Source organism: Vigna unguiculata, chromosome 9 (genome assembly GCF_037176805.1).
Source record: "Vigna unguiculata cultivar grain cowpea cultivar isolate G323 ecotype 2 chromosome 9, ASM3717680v1, whole genome shotgun sequence".
Lineage (NCBI taxonomy): Eukaryota > Viridiplantae > Streptophyta > Magnoliopsida > Fabales > Fabaceae > Vigna > Vigna unguiculata.
The window spans coordinates 33579357-33600248 of NC_140800.1; the positions used below are offsets into that span (position 1 = coordinate 33579357).

General features: G+C 31.2%; 3 protein-coding genes across 13 annotated transcripts; 1 reads left to right on the plus strand and 2 right to left on the minus strand.

The window, feature by feature from the left end:
• Positions 1-1859: 1859 nt before the first annotated feature.
• Positions 1860-2532, minus strand: LOC146883927 (putative invertase inhibitor). Its single transcript, XM_085666091.1, has one exon. It carries the CDS (start codon positions 2503-2505, stop codon positions 1936-1938), a length of 570 nt encoding a protein of 189 aa, XP_085522217.1. The 5' UTR covers positions 2506-2532; the 3' UTR covers positions 1860-1935.
• A 6345-nt stretch (positions 2533-8877) lies between these two features.
• LOC114164635 (GRF1-interacting factor 3-like) lies at positions 8878-11387 on the plus strand. 2 transcript variants are annotated; one of them, XM_085666489.1, is made up of 4 exons: positions 8878-9034; positions 9609-9685; positions 10743-10828; positions 10878-11387. In XM_085666489.1, the coding sequence occupies exons 1-4, from the start codon at positions 8972-8974 to the stop codon at positions 11279-11281; spliced, it is 630 nt and encodes a 209-aa protein (XP_085522615.1). In that variant the 5' UTR covers positions 8878-8971; the 3' UTR covers positions 11282-11387. The 2 variants fall into 2 exon arrangements, with proteins under 2 accessions (XP_085522615.1, XP_027905173.1); XM_028049372.2 differs by having other exon boundaries at positions 10743-10824; positions 10925-11387.
• A 1319-nt stretch (positions 11388-12706) lies between these two features.
• LOC114162592 (RNA polymerase II degradation factor) lies at positions 12707-20138 on the minus strand. Of its 10 annotated transcripts, none has more exons than XM_028046525.2 (16): positions 19726-20138; positions 19016-19066; positions 18702-18932; positions 18346-18444; positions 18175-18230; positions 17984-18095; positions 17707-17886; positions 17251-17520; positions 16055-16267; positions 15771-15986; positions 15564-15689; positions 14759-15055; positions 14564-14662; positions 13799-14283; positions 13683-13715; positions 12707-13033 (listed from the first exon to the last, which is right to left on the minus strand). In XM_028046525.2, coding segments are annotated over exons 1-16 (2610 nt in total). In that variant the 5' UTR covers positions 19867-20138; the 3' UTR covers positions 12707-13032. The 10 variants fall into 10 exon arrangements, with proteins under 10 accessions (XP_027902326.1, XP_027902331.1, XP_027902329.1 ...); XM_028046530.2 differs by having other exon boundaries at positions 15564-15644; positions 15771-15974; positions 18702-18938; positions 19726-20132; XM_028046528.2 differs by having other exon boundaries at positions 15564-15680; positions 15771-15974; positions 18702-18938; positions 19726-20132.
• Between the last annotated feature and the right edge of the window lie 754 nt (positions 20139-20892).

A 20892-nucleotide genomic window follows, 5' to 3' on the forward strand; every position in this document is an offset into this window, starting at 1 on the left:
TCTCGATACAAAACTTCTTCAAAACTTATGTTGCATACTTCTTCTGATTCAGAATCAATCCTTGACTTACTTCAACAAACTCCATTCCAAGAAAATATTGCAAACTTCCAAGGTCAGTCATTTCAAATTCAGCCATTAGCAACTCCTTAAACTTCCCAATTTCAAATTTACTACTCCTTGTAATAAGAATTGAGTATTTGCACAACAGATTATAAAGATCTTAGGTCTTGATATGCACTTATATGCACGGATATGCACACTAAATGTTTGTGTTAAAAACTGAGTATTATTGAGTGAAAAAAACTATTACAGCAACCGGAATTAACCCTTATATTTACCAGTAAAACAAACACAGCAGAATATACCATAAGTTGAACTATCATATAATACAATATATGACACCACCAACATTTTCATCCACAACTGTCAGATCCTTGCCACATCCGATCTATAAGCATCCAAGAGTAGCTATCCTACATATCTCAGTCATCCATGGTCACCTTATGCCACAATCGTCTATATGTTATCTGGGAGATCATGTGCACCCACGTGATTATAGTGGAATAAATCGGGCGCTTGGTTTTAGTTACATTATATTACTGTGAATATAAGAATTTTGGAGCAGGTGCGGTCTTAGGGCAACGAGTAAAATGACTTGGGTATCAAGTCATCAATTCAACTCATTTTTATTGTTGAAGATTCTGTATTTACAGTAAAACAGTCCATACTTGTCATGGCTGCCCTTCCACCGAAGTTCCATTCGATGTTAGTTGATCAAACCAAATTAATTTGTCAATATCCACACACGGGTAGATCTTTATATAACAATAAAGATAAATATTTAAATATTTAAATTTTAATATATTTTGTTCACATACAACTTTATTATTTGAAATAGATAAATCAATACAAATAACATTGTAAACATGAGAAAAAAATGATAAAAAAAAATATTGATTTAAAAAGTGTTTAATATATGAAAAGGAATAATTTATTAATGAAAATTGTTAGAAAGACAAAAGTAAAATCATGTTAATTAAATTACTTCAATCTTTCTAACGAACTAGTTTTAGTAAATTGATTAATATTTTTTTATAAATGTTCAATAAAAAAATCAAATAAAAATGAAAAAGTAATAAAAAAAAAAAAAAACTGAGACAACAAGGACATTCACTTCTATACTTATTACAAGAGTAGAGTGTATTTAAATATAGCATATTCAAATTTATAGGTTTTAAAACTTAAAAAATGTGAGATGTGACCGAATATAGCAAAATCGAATATATAGAAAAATTTACGTATATAGAAAAATGTGATAAAAAAAACTGTGCATATTATTAAAATTATCAAAAACAAAATTAAAGTTCGTATAACAAGTGGATAAAAATGTTTTTAATCACCAAAGATAAAAATAATGACAATTTTGATAAATGTACCTAGTAAGTATTTAATTAAAACAATGAAAATACATACACTAAACCAATATATTTTTATCCATTTATAAGATATAAAACTTGTAATTTTATTGTAATTTCCATTAGTACTAATTTAAATTTTAATATTTTTTCTAAACATATAACTTCGTAATTTGAAATAGATGAATGAATACAAATAACATTGCATACGTAAGAAGAAAAAGATAGAAAAATATATTGATTTAAAAAGTATTTAATATATGAAAAAGAATAATTTATCATATGAAAATTTTTAGAAAGACAAAGGTAAAATAATGTTAAGTAAACTGTTTAAATCTCTCTAATGAACTAGTTTTAACAAGTTGATTAACAATTTCGTTGAAAATGTTTCAGTAAAAGTGAAACAAAAAATCAAATAAAAGTGAAACGAAGGAAAAAGAGATGAGAAAAAAAAAATGGTATTCAATTTCTTACTCATTATAAAGTTAGAGTGTATTATTATTTTTCATGACATGCTTTATCAATGGTGTTGCTTATGAAACATTTGAAGTAAAACTAGAGATAATAGATTGAGTTGGGAGTAGACTTGATTTTTCTTTGTTAAAGGAGATTTTTCACCTTTTTTCTCATTGAATTGTTCTTCACAGGTATTAGGACTATCCATGGAAGAACTCAACATCGTAGCAGCCGTGTCGAAATCTTTGGACTTCAAAGCAACCAAAGCACGATCTAAATTCGAAAGGGAATCCGAGTAAAGTTTGGAACAATCTTGTAAACAAGCATGTCTGTATGTATCAAATCTTTTGTCCTTCAAAAACTTTGAAATGATGGACAACACGTTGGTTCCGTTAGACTTAGTAAGTTGAATCGAAATTTCCACCAAAGTTTCGAGGTTGGTGGGTGGTGGCTGCAACTTAGAAGAGGCGTCTTCAAGAGATGCAACACAGAAATCATACTCCAAATTTGGGTCATTATTTGAGACCTCCTTGCAATATTTCGAGATAATATTAAAACTATTTGAGCTTTGAAGAAAAAAGAAAAACACAACAAAAATCATTAATAAATTCGAAATAAATTTCATTGTTAACATCTTCTCTTTTTTATGTTGTTTGGTCAATTCTCATACAGAATATGAACAGGAAGTATAAGTATAGGACATATTTAAGAGTAAATTGTAATTAATATGAAAATGAAAACATTAATTTGTAATCAATGAAATCAATAAATACAAATAGAAAGATACAAATAAGGAGTATAAGTAAAAGACAAATTTCAAAGTAAATTGTAATTCTGAAAATAAAAACATTAATTTGTAATCAATAAAATAAGTACAAAAAAAAATAAATAAATATATATATATATATATATATATATATATAATTAAATCGTTTAAAACTTTCGTGATGGATTAGTTGTAGTAAGTTGATTGATAATTTCTTTGCAAATGTTCAATAAAAAGGAAAAAAAAAGTTAAAAGAAAAAGAGTTGAGAAAAATATTACATTACTCATTATAAAATGTGAGTTCATACTTCGATGCAACGTGTCGATTACTAAACTAAATCAAAGGAATGCCACAACATTCTTTTAATAAATCTAAGTTTAATTTTTGTTAATATTTGAGTATGAATTTTTAATTGTTATTTTAAGATAATATAATTGTGTCTGGAATTATTAAATATTGATTAGTAATAATTAGTAACTTAACAATTAATATTAAATTGTGAATCTAATTTTATCGATTAATATATGATATATTAATAATGTTTGGTTTTTGAAAAATATAATTAAATTTAATTAATTAAAAAAACCAATTAATCATACAAATTAAATTAAATTTGCATAATTCTTAACATTAATAGTAATAAAAATATGCCTAATGTTAATTAGTTATTACAACAATTTTTTTCATTGAATAAAATTAATAATTTGTCAATTTGTAAGTATAAATTAAATCAAGGCTTAATTAACATTTTGGTATCCTAATTTGTTGGTTTGGTTCATTTTGATCTCCTTATTATTTTTTGGTTCAATTTGGTCTTCTAATTCTTTAAAAAAGTTCAATTTAGTAATTTAGTCTTTGCCGTTAAGTTGACGTTAACACCGTCTTCGTACATGCCACATGTCATTTTGTCATGATTTAAATACTCATTCATTAATTAAGTGACACGTTTAGTTTACAAAATCTGTCATTTTGAGTTAGGCTTTTTGTACAAACATGATAGCACTTACTATTGTTCATATTATGGTGGATGGACTTTATATGTTCCAGAATATAATGGTATATATTGATTGGGCAAAATCATTAAGAAGAAAACATAAAGTAATGAAAGAAATTTTCCATGAATGAAACACTCATTTCTTATGTGGCACGTTAAGTTTACAAAACTTTTCATCATAGGTTAGAATTTATGGACCAAACATATATTATTTTTTGTACTCATTCATTGAGTGACACATTTATAACATTGTTTTACTTATTTTTTTTTATAAATAATAACATTGTGTTGCTTGTCTTTTAAACTAGGTCTTTTAAACTAGGGGTGAGCAAAAATGGTTAAGCCAACCGAACCCAACCAATCCGAATGAAAAAATAGGTGATGGGTCGGTTTGGTACGAATTCGGGTAAGATTGAAGGATTTAAAACGGATACAAACGGTCGGATTCAGATAAAAAAAAAATTGTCAATACCCAACTCGACCGTACTTTAATTGTGAAAAACGTGAAAAACCTTTACAGCCCCCTATTTTTTCATTTCTTCTCCACTTTCCTGTTAGTCATTCCTCTTTCCATTTGTCTTTCCATTTACTTTACCCACTTCAATTCCTTTATCGAAGCAACTGCCCTTCCATTTCTTCTCTAAAACCTTTAGCATTTCCAAAATCGTGTGACGCTCAAGTTTTGTGACAGGATTCCTTTCTCCTCCTAGCAAGGTCTTTAGTGGCGTCCACAACCCCTATCACTGCCATGCCCACCGCGAGACTACCCACCGCGAGACCGCCTCGCGCTCTGCCATTGTGGATCGAGAGAGAAGAAGAGAAAGAGTGGTTTGTGCGTTTGTGAATTTTAGGATTTAGGTAAAGGGAGACTTGAAATGGGTCTGGTTGTTAGTAATGGGGTTAAATGATTTAAATATTTGATTTTTGGTGTGAAGAAGATTTTGCTTCCTGCATCATTGTTTCGTTTAATCTACTTTTGTGCATATTATGCTTGTTCAGTGCCATGTCTTCTGTGTGATTTATGGATTTTGTTTCGTGGGTTTTGTTCATCAAAAAAATCTTTGATTTTATATTTTTAATAAATTTAAGGAGAGTAAGATTTTAAATTTAATCATTAACTTTTTAATTAATTTAATATATGTCACACCCGAATAACCCGACCAAAATTATCCGTATCCGAATTTATCCATATTTGATTAACCCGATAAATTAAATGGTCGGATTAAATATTGAAATATTAAATATAGATTAATTCGGATTGGGCAAATCAGACCCGAATCTGCCCAATCCGAGTCAATCCAACAACTGCTCACCCCTATTTTAAACATCATAACATTAAAAAATTATTATCACTGGAAAACGGTTACATTAATTGGCACATTAATTTTAGGCTTAAATATACATTTGGTCCCTATTTTTGTTGATTTTATTCAATTTGGTCCCTATTTTCGTTTTATGTTCAATTAGGTCATCATTTTCGTCAAATTGTGGTCAATTTGGTCCTTTTCACTAACGGTGTTTAAATAGTTAACGTTTTTGAACAGTACATGCCACGTGTCAGCTCCTGGTTTTTTTGATTTTTTTTTAATTTTTTTTAATTTTTTTTTTAATTTTTTTTAATTTTTTTTAATTTCAAAAAAAGTGTCCACGTGTCAAGTCACAATTGTGCCACGTGTCAATGTCAGTGCCACATGTCAATTTCTGATAGTATTTTTTTTTTGTTCAATTTAGTCCCTATATTCATTATTTTTGTTTAATTTAGTCCCAAATTTTGTGAAAATAGAATCATTTAATTTTTAAAATTGACATTATTATTACTTATTTTTTAAATTTAATTATAAATTATAATATTTAATTGTTAATTGAATATAATTCTTAGATTCAATTGTTAAATAAAATATAATTATTTAAATATTATTAAAATATAATTATTTAAATATTATTAAAATATAATTATTTAAATATTATTACAATATAATTATTAAAATTTTAAAAATATATATTAACATTTGTAAAATTTACATTTAAATTTAAAGTATTTAATATTTTTATTGCATTTTAGATATTAAAATCTAAAATATTTTATATGTAAATGTTAATTTTACAAATATTAGTTTATTTTTCTAAAATATTTTGAATATTTAAAATATTTTTATATATCAATTTTAAAAATATTTTAGAATATAAATATTAGAAAAAAAATTAATAATTATATTTTCATAATATTTTAAATAATTATATTCTATTTAGAAATTAAATATAAGAATTTATTCAATTTATAATTAAATTTAATAATTTATAATTGAATTTAAAAAATAATAAATTTAAAGATCAATTTTAGAAAAGATATTAATATAATTTGTATAAAAGATATTAAATTTAGTGTCAGACTAAATTGAACAAAAATAACGAATATAGGGACTAAATTGAACAAAAATAACGAATATAGGGACTAAATTGAACAAAAAAAATAATACTACCACAAACTGACACGTGGCACAATTATGACTTGACACGTGGACCATTTTTTTGAAATTAAAAAAAATTAAAAAAAAAATTAAAAAAAATCAAAAAAAAATTAAAAAAAACCAGGAGCTGACACGTGGCATGTACTGTTCAAAAACATTAACTATTTAAACACCGTTAGTGAAAAGGACCAAATTGATCACAATTTGACGAAAATGAGGATCTAATTGAACATAAAACGAAAATAGGGACCAAATTGAATAAAATCAACAAAAATAGGGACCAAATGTATATTTAAGTCTTAATTTTAAAACCTGTAATCCTGACATACTCTTCTTGTACAAAGTTAATATCTGGTATACTAAAAATGATGACATCACAAACAAAATATAATGAATTCATAAACTAAATATTAAATACAATGGAATCAAATTACTTTTATTCAAATCAAACTACATATAATAAGAAATTGTTCCAATAATTGGCCTAATATCATAAAACAAAAGTGGTGCCCAACATATATAACAAAATTCATCACCATTAGTCATTTCTTTCCTTAGTTTTATACAAGAAAATTTCATCCACATTGGCATCTATATTTAAGTAATTACAAACATTTTCCTCCCATATGATGCAAATTGAGTTCGAATGCAGGACTATTGAACCGTGTGCGTCTTCAATCATACATACAAATTATTTTCCTGTAATTTGTGTGGATATTCAATGTTTACATTTTGTGCTTCCTCATCTTCATCTTCAGTATAGCAATCCACCACACAATGTTGGGAGTCGTTAACACCAGAAAAGGTTTACTGTCTTTCAAAAAATCTATTGTTGTTCACTCTTAACGGAGTTTGCTTGGCACAACTCTTCAAATGCTTGTGTGGTTCATGCTTTAGGTGTTCATCTTGCTCATTCTTATCCTTTACACCAACATTCAGCTCATTGTCATCTTTTGCTTGTTGTTTGTTCCTCTCGTCAACGACTATTTGGAACTTAGATATGGTTCTTGAAGTTGACGAATAACATGTTTCAGTTGTTTAAAAACGTGCCTAAGCTGTTTTTTGTCATCTACAAGACCTACCTTACCAACATTTATTCTTGTTTTGTCAAATCCATCTACAAATTCTTTGAAAGTTTTCTCAAATCCACATTTATAAACTAATTAAAAATTAAGTGAAAAAAAATGTATAAATAAAAAAAATAATTAATATAATTTTGAATTTAAAAAAAATGGTAATCATTTTAAAAATATCACAGGAAGAGATCGAGTAAATGCTTGGTGAGATCGTTTATGTAAACTTTACTTGTTTCGAGATGAGAGTTATGCCGTTCGGCTTGGAAGTAAAACTCTTCATCACACGTAAGTATTTTTTGTTGGACTTATCTTATAAGAAAAAAAATATATGACCTTCTTTATTGTAAATAATTTATTGTGAGATACCTAGTGACTTAGAAATGTGAGCCACTTTACCATTCATAGTGCCAGTTTTTTTATCAGAATAATGTGGAATAGCGTTATATTTATTAAAATTAAAGGCTCCTTCACTTTCTTTTAAGCTTGCATTGAATCGGCTTCACTTTCAAGTAAATTTCCATGTGTATAATTGGTTAATATTTCATGCAAACTTATTTTTCAAATTAAGAACATAGTGATTTTTCTACTTTTCAAAAATATTCTAATTCTTTTATTTTATTTTTAGTTGGATGACGTTTTAATTTACGAGAAAGCTCACTTTATTTTAAAAACTGTAAATGTTTTATACTAATTTTTGGTATTTTTCTTCTTCTTTGTAAGATATTATATGTTTGGACAATATTCAAAAATTTATTCTCACATATTCATATGATGTTCCAAATTAGATCCTGGTAAATTTCACAAAGCCAAAACTCTTGTTTTATGGAAGTTGTTATATAATCGAATAAGAAAGTTGAAGATAGAGAAATTAATATGTATTACAGATTAAAATCAACATTAATTCAGTTATTAGTTGGTGTCCTAGACACACACTATTTGTGGAGGAATTTTTAGAGAGAAACGTGGGGAATATATTAAAAGTTTCTCCTTTTATTTTGGTATCAATAAATCATTTTATATAGAACTTATGACGACTATTTTGATTATAGAGATTTTATTTTTTTTTACAAATTCCCCTTCATAGTGCTATCTATAACTAGCATTCTACCCCTAAAAAGCTTAATAAAATTAAGTATACTCTTTATAAAATTAACTTTATTTACCAATCAACAAAAAAAAAGAAAAAAAAAGCTTGCATGTCTTTCCCGGAAAACTTAAAGAAGCACTGAATAAATTTGTTTTATACTCAGAAGAAAATATGTTGTTAATATATATATATATATATATATATATATATATATATATATATATATATATATTAAACAAACAAACAAAAATATAAAGAAGATGAAAAATAATTTATTAAATTAATTTAACATAGAAGACAATAACTGTTACTAGTATTTTTAGATTTATACTTTGAAATATATGATGTAAATATTTCCAAAATACATACTTTTTTTCTTTTTTTAACATTTAGAAAAAACATTTTGTGTATTGATAGTATTTTAAAATTTAAATTTCAAAATAACAAGTGTAAGGATGAAAAAAAAACTGCAATAAATATAAAGTAAACTGACTCAAAATAATAAATGAGGTTTATAATAATTTGGTAAAAAAAATACAAAATGCATGAAAAAATGAACAGTCGCTTCTATTTAAACCGAAACAAAAGAAAAGCAGCGAAGACTGCACATTTGAACTTGGAAGGGTGGTTTGTGGAGAAGAGAAAGGGTTAGGGTTTTGTTTTGGATTCTGTTTTTTTGGTTACTTGCTGTGAAGAAGAAACAAGAAAATGTTCAACGCTGATCCTTCATTGCCTAATGTTTCTACCCTCACCACTGAACAGATTCAAAAGGTGCAAACTTTTTTTTTCTTTGCTCACTTCTCTGTTTCATTACCGTTCTCACGTTCCTTAGTTTTGACCGTCTATATTATCTCTGCGCTTATGTTTATGTCCGGGTTTTATAAAAATGTCATCTTTTGATGCTGTGCCTTTTGCTTGTTCAATCCATGCCTAGTTAATGACACAAAATGTGTTTGGGGCTCCACTCATTGTTTTTCCTTGTGCCCTAAGTTATTGATCTGGTTTTCAGGTTTTGTTTATTCTTTTGCCTTTTGTTGGGCCGAATGAACGTCACAGCGTTAATTGTGTATTTCCTCAATATTAAATGGTGTTTCTGTGTTATCTTGTTACATGGAATTCGTCCATGTCATGTATATTGCTCTATGGTGACATGGGGAACATGAATTCTTGCAAATAAACATAGGGTGTGTAGAGTTGTATTACAAATGCATAATGCATAATGCATTTTGGTATGTGAATGTATATTTTGTTCAGTTTGGGTAAAAATGTTCGGTTATTGAAGCCATGATCACTGAAATATCTATGGTAGTTATCTCATATATAGAAATTGTTATGCTTGGTGCAGTACTTGGAGGAGAATAAGGAGCTGATATTGGCAATATTGGAATATCAAAACCTGGGAAAGTTTGCTGAAATAGCACAGTTAGTAGCCAAAACTATTTAATTTGTATTTATTTCTTGTTTCTTTATGGTTGGTTCTTGGTAGTACGAAGAGATGTCGGTTGCACTTTTTTTCTTCGTTTATACTTTTTCGTCGTGCAAAACATTTAGTCCTATATGGCGGTTGCGATGGAAACCTTCTACTTCCACATAAACATAATATTAGCTGTTCTATACCTGAAACTGTATTTCGCTTTCTATGACCACTACTATTATTTGCATTAGTGAAACCTTGTCTCATCTGACAAATTGCATAACAATAGCATATAATCTTGTGAAGTGAAACAAAGGCAATATTTAAACATGCATTATGTGGTAAAAAATTATGCAAATTGTCTATTTTTACATGTCTAACCTACAGTAATTGTATAAACTGCTATTAAATGACCGCTTTAGCTGTGGTACAGGGCTATTGATTTGCAGAATTCCTTGGATCGGTGACTGTATCTCTGTCTGCAATTGAACTGTTGACTTGATATTATGCTAATTTTCATATATTATTTTTTATTTACATACTAAATTTTTTGATAATATTTTCAACTGCTTGTAGACTTTGCAATTTGTTGGTGACGATATCTGCTTATGGTAAAGCTGACTATTAGCTTTCCGCCATATTCCATGACATGCAATTGATATATTGGTATAATAACTCCACATAATACACTTTGGTTACAGAACGGTGTGATTATAGAATTACATATTCAATTTCAAACAGATATCATGCTTTGTTCCTGTTTTAAAGAAATCCCATAAAATCTAAAATAGCCCAAACCATTGTTAATATTGAATCTATATTAAACTGAGATTATTTGAGTGTGAAAAGTAGATGGAATTCGTGTATATAGACCTATGGAAGGAATAAGAAAAATACAAATCTCATTATTTCTATTTCAGACCTATTTACCACTACTTTGATTGAAATTCTCTTTTTCTTAATTTGTTGAATGTTGGGAGTGATTTTAAGATGCTATTGAATTTGAATTTCTCTCTTTGTTTTATGACATTAATAAGTAAACTGATGCACTGAGTTATGATATAGATGTCAAGCCAAACTTCAGCATAACTTGACTTATCTGGCCAAACTTGCTGATGCTGGTTCTCAGTCACCGACCCCATCTCAGGTTCTCACATCATATCATATGATCGTAACCTTTTTTTTTTTATAATTTTTCCTCACATGTGAAAACTGTGCTAGTCTCATCCCATGCCACTATGCAACAGGGGCAAGGCATGCGCCAACTCCAAGGTGCTATGTCTCAGCCACAACCCGATCTCTCTACGAACTTCCCCTTTGAGATAATGAATGATCAGCAACAACAGTTGCAGCAACAGCATGTGACAATGTCTCTACATCAACCAGACATCCCTTCTTCGAAGTTGCCTTTGCAGATGAATGAGCAAAACTATAAGATGCCACTTTTCCTCTATCAGCAACAACCCATCCCTGGAGCACCAATGGTTAACTTTCCTGGTACTAATGCTGCCATATATCAGGCTTCTCAAATCAGATTCGGCAATCTTCCAGATACTCCATCAAGCAACCAAACTGGCTCAGATTCTGTTCCTGGCTGGTCTTAGAGAAATTACTGTCTGGGAGGACAGCACCCACAACATTTGTTCACTCATATAGAAACGGAAAATGCATCTTATATTTTGTTGAAATAACTGTTTATTTTTGGCGTTTCTGTTCTCATACAAATATTAAAATATTAAAATCTATTAATATTATTTTATAATTATTAAGTTATAATAATAGAATAAAAAAAACTCATGACTTACAAAATCAATTATAAAACTAGTTTACATTTAAGTTTGGGTATATATTAACAATTTTTTTCAAAAATTGCGAAGATCGTCACATCATGCGCATATCTTAAAAAATTAATATCAAATTTATAACTTACATAAAAAATTTCATAAATAATTCTTAACAAAATAAAATTAGATGAAATGTACAACTAATTTCTTCAAAAATCAAAAAGCTTATAAATAAAATAATTTTAATTCCTATTAATGTGGAGAAAAACTTATTCTGGTATATCCTTGAAAAAAAATTCAGACAATTATTCTTCATTCGTATAAGAGGTATGACTCACTAATTCTTGTAACGCATCCTATAAAATTTCCTTCATTCAAAAAAATATATCACAATGATTACAAAACCGTTAAACTTACCTTAGAGAACAAAAGAACAAAAGCGTTACCTTAGAGAAGGCTGATGCCAAATATTCTTTGAAGTGTGTATGGGAATCTATTAAACTATGTTCTCTCTCGCAATAACAACGTCCATTAAAATGACATAATTTAAACAGAGGATTTGATAATTATGATCTAAATAACTTGACATACGTCCACCATTGAACTATATCACCAAGAAATACTTCAACTTAACTCAATATATGTGTAGGAGGCATGCGGTAAAATAATTATTATACAGAACCATCAAGTTGTAAATGTCTTATTTCTTAATTCTACGATAAAACTGTCATTTTATTTTAATAAAAATAATGAAAATTTTAGTTTCGAACAGAAATATCTCTTCTTGGTTTCTTTTAAATATTTACAATCTAATACATTGGAATTAAAACTACAATTTTCCCGATATTGATCATACCTGAATATTAACTATTAAAAATTAAACGTTAGAATGTTCTTCTATTTACATTTCCAAAAGCTACCCGCCTACAATTTGTGAAACTAACACTCAAGGAAGTTAGTGTAAATACCTAATTCAACCAAATAAGATTAATCGTTCTAATAATTATTCGCGTTCAGAATCATAATTCTCAACAACGAAAAAACCCTACCAAGGCCAGTTAGAAGACGTAGATGAGTGATTCTTAATAGCAAGTATTTAACATAATTTAATTTTGAATATGAAATGTTCAGATATCCCTTAAAGGTCAACACAAATGATAAAAGACGTAACACGCCCAAGCTGGAAGGTTGTTAGACAGAGATATTGACCAAGTAAATAAATATGGAAAGGACAAAGAAGGAGGATGCAAACTAAGACGGTTAACTATGTTGATTAATCTTTCAAGCATTCACCAAAAAAATGATAGTTATGAGATGCAATGTATGCAAGAATACCACAGCAAGAGGCCCACATTAATGAAAGCACACTGAATTGTAACAGCAGGGAGAATAATAAATTACTACAGAAACTGGAGATAGCACCGGCAACTTTAAATCATAATTAGGCCAGGGCAAAAGATTACTCCGTCAATGCTTCAAAAAACATTCTCCCACAAACCCCATAAATATCTCTTGTATGTTTTCATCCGCATCCTGGTCAGACAGGATAATCTACACGCCCATCCATCTTCCCTGTCAATTCAACAGTAAATCAAATTATGAATTCATGCATCGCACTTTCATACTATTGCCAAAATATACATTACATAGCTCACTCCAGCAATCCGTGAATTGGAATATAACTTAGTAAACTCGTATCCTGCAATGCATTGTTATATTTTCGCAATAGTAAAAATTGAAAATCACACTACATTGGTCTCGGACAAGGAAAGTTGAATATAATGATGTTACATTCTCCATTAGTAAAAACCTAACACCCCCCAGGAATAATTCAAAATTCATTCATTGGTTTTAAAAACAAAAATCCCGCACAGGTGCGTCTCTCTCCAATAGAGGCTGACAAATGCACATATATGCAATATAAATAATAACACTGACTAATATTTATTACAAGGACTAGAAAGAGATTAATTACTTGGTACATTGGGGGACATCTTAAAAATACTTAAATGCAAAAGTAACAGTAGCCCCTGGTAAGGGGGTTAAAAGAGAGGAAAGACACAGGAGTTTATTCCAACAATTCAGAAATTAATGAGCAATGACAATAATAATTAATACTAATTCATCCATGCCAAACCGAAGCAGACAACACATTTAACACGTATATGGAAATTTAAAGGAAATGTAATTAACATGTTTAAGTACGAAAAAGAAGACTTACTATCTCCGAGAAGGGTACACAGCACCAGTTGCCCTGTCATACAACAGTCAGTAAGTTCAACAACCTTTTTCTCATAATAGACAAACCACGTCATGACAGATGTTATTGAGTCATACCTGGTCTGCTGTTTAGAAGTAAAGCTTGAGACTAGCCTTCCATTTGCTGAGCCAGAAATTTGGGCACTGCCCCCATTGCCAACAGACTGGACAATCCTACTTTCAGGGCCATCCATTTCCCGAGAATCCTTAGATTTACTCAAAATCTTGACATTAGACAGACCTCCAGAAACACTGAAGCCTGGACCATTAGATTGTTGATGCTGCATGACTGACAATTTTAGAGAATCATCCCCCAAATTAGAAGAGATGACTGCATATTCTTGAAGTGCTTTGTCACTTTTGATATTTTTGGAATCAATTGAAGGAACTTTTTTCATGCGATGAGACTGAGCCATTGGTGTAACTGCCACAGTGGACATATATGAAGAATAAGGAGTTGAGGCAGCCGCTGCTGCTGCAACTTTTGCAACTGCTGCAGTTGCAGCAACCATTTTCTGTGCACCTTCTCGGAGCTGAATATAGTCATCCTCAATCAAAAATAACTGAAAATATTAAAAGGAAGAAAACTTATCAGACTTTGATGCAAACCCATCGTCAACAATACAAACGTGACATGCATATAATTAAAAGAAAATGCAAGATATGCAGAACTTTTGACAAGTTGATTTTGAGTTTTCGATGGTTGAGTGGTTCATATCAAATTATGTTGTCCAATAACAATCTCTCTAATCAAGCTGTTTTTCGTCAAAATTATGACTAATCATATTTTATTGTAACCATTAATTTGATGTCTAGACACTCAAACTGAAATTAAAAACTTACTTCAGGATGGCTACCCACAAAATCATCCAACTTCCCATACTTCCTTTTGTAATCATGCCAATGTAGAGGTGCAAGCATCTTGCCCAGCCTGTTAGGGAGCTGTTTGAAACATTACACAAGTTACATCAAGTTAGCCAGGGAGAAGAAAAGCATATTTTTGTTGTAACTGACAGTTGACATTTAAAGCTCACTAACCGTTGAACTAATTCGAATTCTACCACCAGCAGGAATAGTACGAACAATACAGGCTAATAATGATTTTTCATCAAGGAGAGCAGTCTCTGATGTCTTTGTAATCGTTGATGAAGCCGTTGATCCAGAAGATGTGAAAACTTCAGACAAGACAGAATCAGTAGAATTGTTCTGAATCATTTCATCATGATTAACTGATTGGCTTTTGACAGGGGATGCATTTGTTGCAGAACTTGCTTGCTCAGACAATAACACTTGGTCATCAGGCCCATCATTAGATAATGTCACAGAATTTGGCTCCTGGATAAGGGAAAAAAAGGGTTACAATTTATCTTTTCAGCTGTAACAGTAACCAGATCAAAGAAAAAATTTGAATCTTCAAGAAGTGAAAATTAGCTTTCGTCTTATCAGCCACAAGAGGGGCCAGATCAGACACAGTTTTCAGATGCTTTTTTCAAGTACTTTATATTCAGCACTGTTTTTAAAAGAAAAACCAAGTGATTTGTAACCTACTTAAAAAACAACTTATTACATGGTGAAAAGCTCCTGTAAAAGCGTTTGTCTTCAAAATGAATCAAAAAGTATTCACATTTGAATTTTTACTAAGTTAAAATCAATGATTTTTACCCTATTGCGCTTTTCAAAAAAGTTTTCAGAAACAACCTTGTACTTTCAGTTGGTACATACAACTAAAATATCTAGACTTCTTCAAACAATTACAATGGAACAAAATTAGTAGTCGATCTAACCTCCTTATTTCAAACCAAAAAGATCAGACATGCGACCAAATTTAAAACTTGCAACAAACCTTAATTTCGCCATTTGGCTCAAAAGAGTTCAATCGCAAGGCCTCAGAGAACTGTAAAGAAATTTGTTGCATGCTCTGATCCTGCGGGGAAGCAACAATTTGACCCTTATCAACTGACTGAAGAACCTTAGAAAAATTCAAAAATTATCATCAGTATTCTACTAAAGTCTTGGGAAATAGCATAAAAAGATAATAACAATCATTAACCTGGGTTTCAGTGGTAACTGAAGAAATAACAGTTGGTGCCCCCTCGCCTTGCTGAATGTGAGCATCCAGATAGTCTCTACGAAGAGTTTGCCCATTAACAGACATTTCATAACTGAACTTAGCATCCGATCGCATCAAATTCTGATCAGTCTGAGAAGACGAAGGATGTTCCTGTATGGGTAATTGCGAACCCTCTGATACAGACTGAAGAAACAACTATAAGTAAACACAGTTAAAATACAGATAGAAATGCAGAGAGCTTAAATGTAGGTATCTTCTGATACCTGTTGACTCTGCCACTGCTGCACAGGTGATATTGAGGGCACCGGATGAAAATGTCCAACATGTGATTGAGGAACATGTGATGCAACAGAATTGGGCACTCCTTGTTGGTGCATAACAAATGGATGCAATGCAGTTACTTGGCCATGTGGAAGGTACGATGGTTGGACAAGTAAAGATGATGGTGTAATAGGGACACCAGGAACATGTTCAGTCTGGAACAAAAAAATACAAAAGGGATAAGATATTCGTTGTCTAATCAAGCCATTTCAATGAAGACAGACACTGGTATATCCATGTACGTTCACTCTAAATAAGTCAATTAGATCTCATAACTTTCTAGCATTGTGCATGCACTCAAGCACCACTACTTCCTCAATAACTGTCTATATCTTTGGCAACTAAAATACTGATATAAATGAATAGATCAATCTTAGTTCTTCAAACCAAAACCCTCAATAATGAATTAACTTTCAGCCTAGAATATTGGTACCCATCACATATTATCCTATTCCTCAATTGTTATTTCCTCGTCTTGCAAAAAACCATCAATTCACACAAAGAAAAACAGACTCTCCTTCTCTTTCTTGCAATCCAATATCATTCACAAACACCATCAACTTCGACGTCAAATACCAAGTTAAAGGGATGATTGGATTGAACAAATTAAACAAGGTCACTATTTTAACAAAGAAATACATGAACTTCCACCTAAACTTTAGTTAGCAAGTTGGCAAAAAATATGAAAAAAACACATTGAATACACATGTTCATAAAATATTCTGCATGAATTTTTTTTTCCAGTAACAGTATTATTAAAATGTTCTCATTAAAAAAACGCCGAAATCTAACAAATAAAAAAAAAATTGCTTCTATCTATATCTCATCTAATTAAACAACTCCAGGGAATGAGTAGTAGAACTTCAGTTAAGATAATTTTGTAAGCTATCTCAAATTAAGTAATCATGGACAACAGATTTCAAATGTTAAGAATTAAAGACATCCTACACACAACCAATATATATTATATAACAATATGTTAAGCAGTCAAAAAACCAAAACAATAGATATTCTATCCCTACAGATTAAAATTTAATTTAAAAAAATATATATATAAGATAAAATTTGCAATGCAGCATCTAAAATTAGCAACGAAGAACGTTTCCCAAAGTTCTTTCTATGAATTATAGCACCCAACCTGGATTGATGCATTGCCAGTTGATGAAAATGGTACACCGTTATCAGTGCTTTCATTTGGAAGGAGACCATTATTTCCACCTGAAGCATTGCTTCCATTTAAGTCAAATTGACTTCCATTTTCATGACCAAATTGAGTAGCATTACTTTTAGAATTCATTTGGGACATTCTTGAATCATCATTGTAAGTTCCACTCCTCTCTCTTGCATCAGCCAGTTCAAGCTGTAGTTGTTGAATAGTATGCAAATGAACTCTTTCCATCTCTGCAAACTAAAGCCAAGCCTAATGTTTACATCCATTATTAAAGGGCAGCACCAAATCACAACAATAAATCACTTGGCGAATATGAATTATTTGGGTCACAACTGAAAGGGATGCCACAAATAAAAAATTATTTCGTGTGTACCAATGCGAGCAAACTTAATCTGAGAAGGCAAAAAAGTTTGGTAGATCAACCTGTCTCTGAAAACCCATCCAAAGCTGATTGTATTGCTCTGTGCGCTCTCGCAATTCAGCTTGTAATGTTTGGTTTGTTGTTGATTGGAAAACATCCATCTCTCGAACACGAGCAATCCATGCTTGGGCCTCTCTTAACTGCTCATCTTTAAACATAATGGTCTCTTGAGCACCCCTATGCTGAAATAAAGAATCCACATTAATTCGTTTAAGACTAAATAAATAGAAAAAAAAAGTATTCAAAAAACAAATGATAAAACAAATGAAGACTCCATACTTGTTCCTGCAACTCAATAAGCTGCCTATCTTTTTCTTGAATATGTTCTTGTAGATCATGTATTTGTTTAATATGCTGAGCTCTTTCGGCTTCTGAGTGATCACGCTCCATTCTGAAAAAGGATTAACTCTGTAATAAAAGAAGTCCAGAAGAAAACCTAAACATCCAATAATTCAGGCAATAGAAAAAACCTGAAAGTTGCAAGCTCTTTGTTTTGCTCACGGAGGAGGTCTTGTTTGGCCCATGCCTAACATGAAATTGAATAGATCAGCATGTATAACTTATAACTTAAAACATTGACCACCGAAATTAACATCCAGGAAAACTTAAAATAAGAAAAGGAAAGTAGAAATTCAACAGACTGCTTCATTGTCTAATTTAATAGCATGCAGCTCTCTCTCTTTCTCTTCCATTTTCCTTTCAAGGTCATGAATTGTACGCTCCCTTTCACAAAGTTGCTCCTGCAAAACCATTTAAACAAATTTTAGAGTAGACGAATAATGTAAGTTAAAACAGATATTTCAAGTATAAAATGTCCCGTTTAGATATTAGTAATAATTAATGAAAACAGCTGCTTCTGATGCACCAAACTATTACAACAATAGAAACTTAACACAGCTGTTATCATAAAAAGGCGCAATTAAAAGTAAAACCATGTAGTTGTAGTAAAAAAATGAGAAAATCCAATTTCTTTCTCATGATGAGGATAGATTTGCACCTGCAGCTTGGTGGTATTATTAACATTGTCCTTGAGCTGAGCATCAAAGCTGTTTCGCATGTCCATTATCTCAGTTCTAGCAATTATTTGAGCCTTTAGGTCAATCTCCATTTGCAATAGCTCCTGCCTTTGTCTAACAACATTATGAAGCTGTTGCTGCAAAATATCATTGTCTAGTGTTCCATCCACTGTTATAGAACAAAAATCAACATCAAGAGGCTCTCTTCCTTGCTGCACCTTGAAAACAGGACAAAATCATCTTCAGGTTCTTAATTCCTTAAAACTAAAAAGCTATTCTCATACCATCACCTTACCTCATATATGGTTCTCTCGTCTGATTGCCCTAATTTGGCATTGTCTAACTCCTGTACATCAGCAGATGTCATTGAACAAATAAAAGAAGTTTTAAGAGCCACATCCATAGATACAGAGATAACCAATCAAAATGGAATACTCATACGTCGAAAACCTGAAATCTGTTGATCAAACCAAGAGTCTATACCCAGTATTGCCGTAATTTTAAACATCAAGATCAAATGGGTACATTGTACGTAACATTGACTTGTTAGACTAAAAACTGGCGCCTGGTTTACCGTGTTGTGCACATTGCTGGAGCTCATTGTTTTTTAACAGCTTTGATTAAACCACCCTTCCTATAAAAGTAACTAGCCATATCGCAATTGAAAGAATCAAGTCTGTTCACCTCGAGAAAAAGAATGTTCCATTCGCTTTGAGGTTTACTTTAACAACAAGACATTAGAGAAACCCAAGAACACCTAAGCTTAGAAAACGATAAGAGGAAAAACATATCGCGTCAAACAACACTATTAAACCCTAATCCCAATTTGGTGAGGTAAGAACTAACAAATGCTGTAAACCTAAACTAAAATTAGACAATAAAACGAATCATCTCGTTCTCTCGATCGCTAACAAAGTAAAACACTAAATTTTCAAAACGCACATCCCCCATTACTCCCGAACCAAGAATGAGACAATGCCAAGTGTTTACACGCCAAACAAGTACCTCGTCGTCTGGGTTCCGGGCGGAATGGTGATGGTCGGAGACAGCGCGCCACTCTTTGCGGGACGGAGGCGGCATCTGGAGCGAGGCACCGCGTACGGCGGCGGCAGTGGCGGCGGCGGCAACGGCGGCCGTGGCCTCCATGAAGCGAGAAGCGATGACGGTGGGCCCACGTCAGCAGGGAGTAGAGCGGGGGAGAATCAGTGAAAGGGAAGGAAAAAGGTAGAATGAGATGAGGAGGAAATCCCTAACCCTAGAATTGAAAAAATTGTAATAACGAGAATTGGAAAGGGGAGAAGAAGGACAATAGGGGATTGGGATTGGGATTTCGGAAGGGTTTTGGGGTTGAATGAAGAGTGTGTGAGTGTGTATGTGTGTGTGGTGAGTGAGAGAGTGGAGTAGGAGGAAGTGAGAAGATGATTGGCTGTGACAAATTTCGACCGGCACGGCGTGAACGCCATTTATAAGGCACATTCTCACTCCGTGGATGTCATCTCCCTCTTCACCTTACGCTTCCCGCGAACGCGTGGATCCTACCTTCTTACTCTCTTTTTTTGTTCGTTTCCTCCTTTTGGTTTTGGGCCTTTCATTTCTATTACTTCTTCTACACCCCATTTCATGAATCCATTAGAAAACATACGCAGTTGTTATTTGTAAGCCCTTTGTTATTCACTTCACCCAAGATTTTTTATTTCAAAATGTCAAAATTACCCTCTTAATTTATAATCAAAGCACTTTATCAACTTATTTTCCTCATTGGTGTTTTAAGCCATTATTTTGTGAGGCTTGTCATGGTTAACTATCAAACACAAATGTCATACATTTTGAGGGTTCACTCTTTGTTTTGAAGCTTGAGTTTAAGGGAATGTAATGTAAAACTTTACTTTTTTTGTAGTCTAAAAGGTCGATAATTTTATATTTATTCACATATGTCTGATTTTTTAACTAATTAAGTAAATTATCTAAAAAATAGTTATTTAACTAATTACAACACTCTTCTTTCCTAATTTAGATTCTTAGATAAAACAATCTTAACTCTTCTTTTCTTGAACCTTATTGTTTAAAGACTTTGTTATTATGTTTGTTTGTTGTTTTTATACATGCATAGCTAAAGTTTAATTTTTTTTTCCTTATAAATAAATGTAATTATAAATTTGATCTTTTCAATCT

What these genes read in the sequence shown, in the direction of transcription:
- LOC114164635 (XM_085666489.1), top strand. Translation starts at nt 8,972, where the DNA reads ATGTTCAACGCTGATCCTTCATTGCCTAATGTTTCTACCCTCACCACT. An exon ending in CCACTGAACAGATTCAAAAG is followed by an intron (nt 9,035 to 9,608) that starts GTGCAAACTTTT and finishes TGCTTGGTGCAG; the next exon opens with TACTTGGAGGAGAATAAGGA. An exon ending in ACCGACCCCATCTCAGGTTC is followed by an intron (nt 10,829 to 10,877) that starts TCACATCATATC and finishes ATAATTTTTCCT; the next exon opens with CACATGTGAAAACTGTGCTA.
- LOC114162592 (XM_028046524.2), bottom strand. Translation starts at nt 19,866, where the DNA reads ATGGAGGCCACGGCCGCCGTTGCCGCCGCCGCCACTGCCGCCGCCGTA. An exon ending in TTATTGAGTTGCAGGAACAA is followed by an intron (nt 17,887 to 17,983) that starts GTATGGAGTCTT and finishes TCTTTATTTCAG; the next exon opens with CATAGGGGTGCTCAAGAGAC. An exon ending in AGCCAAATGGCGAAATTAAG is followed by an intron (nt 15,056 to 15,563) that starts GTTTGTTGCAAG and finishes TCCCTTATCCAG; the next exon opens with GAGCCAAATTCTGTGACATT.
- LOC146883927 (XM_085666091.1), bottom strand. Translation starts at nt 2,505, where the DNA reads ATGTTAACAATGAAATTTATTTCGAATTTATTAATGATTTTTGTTGTG.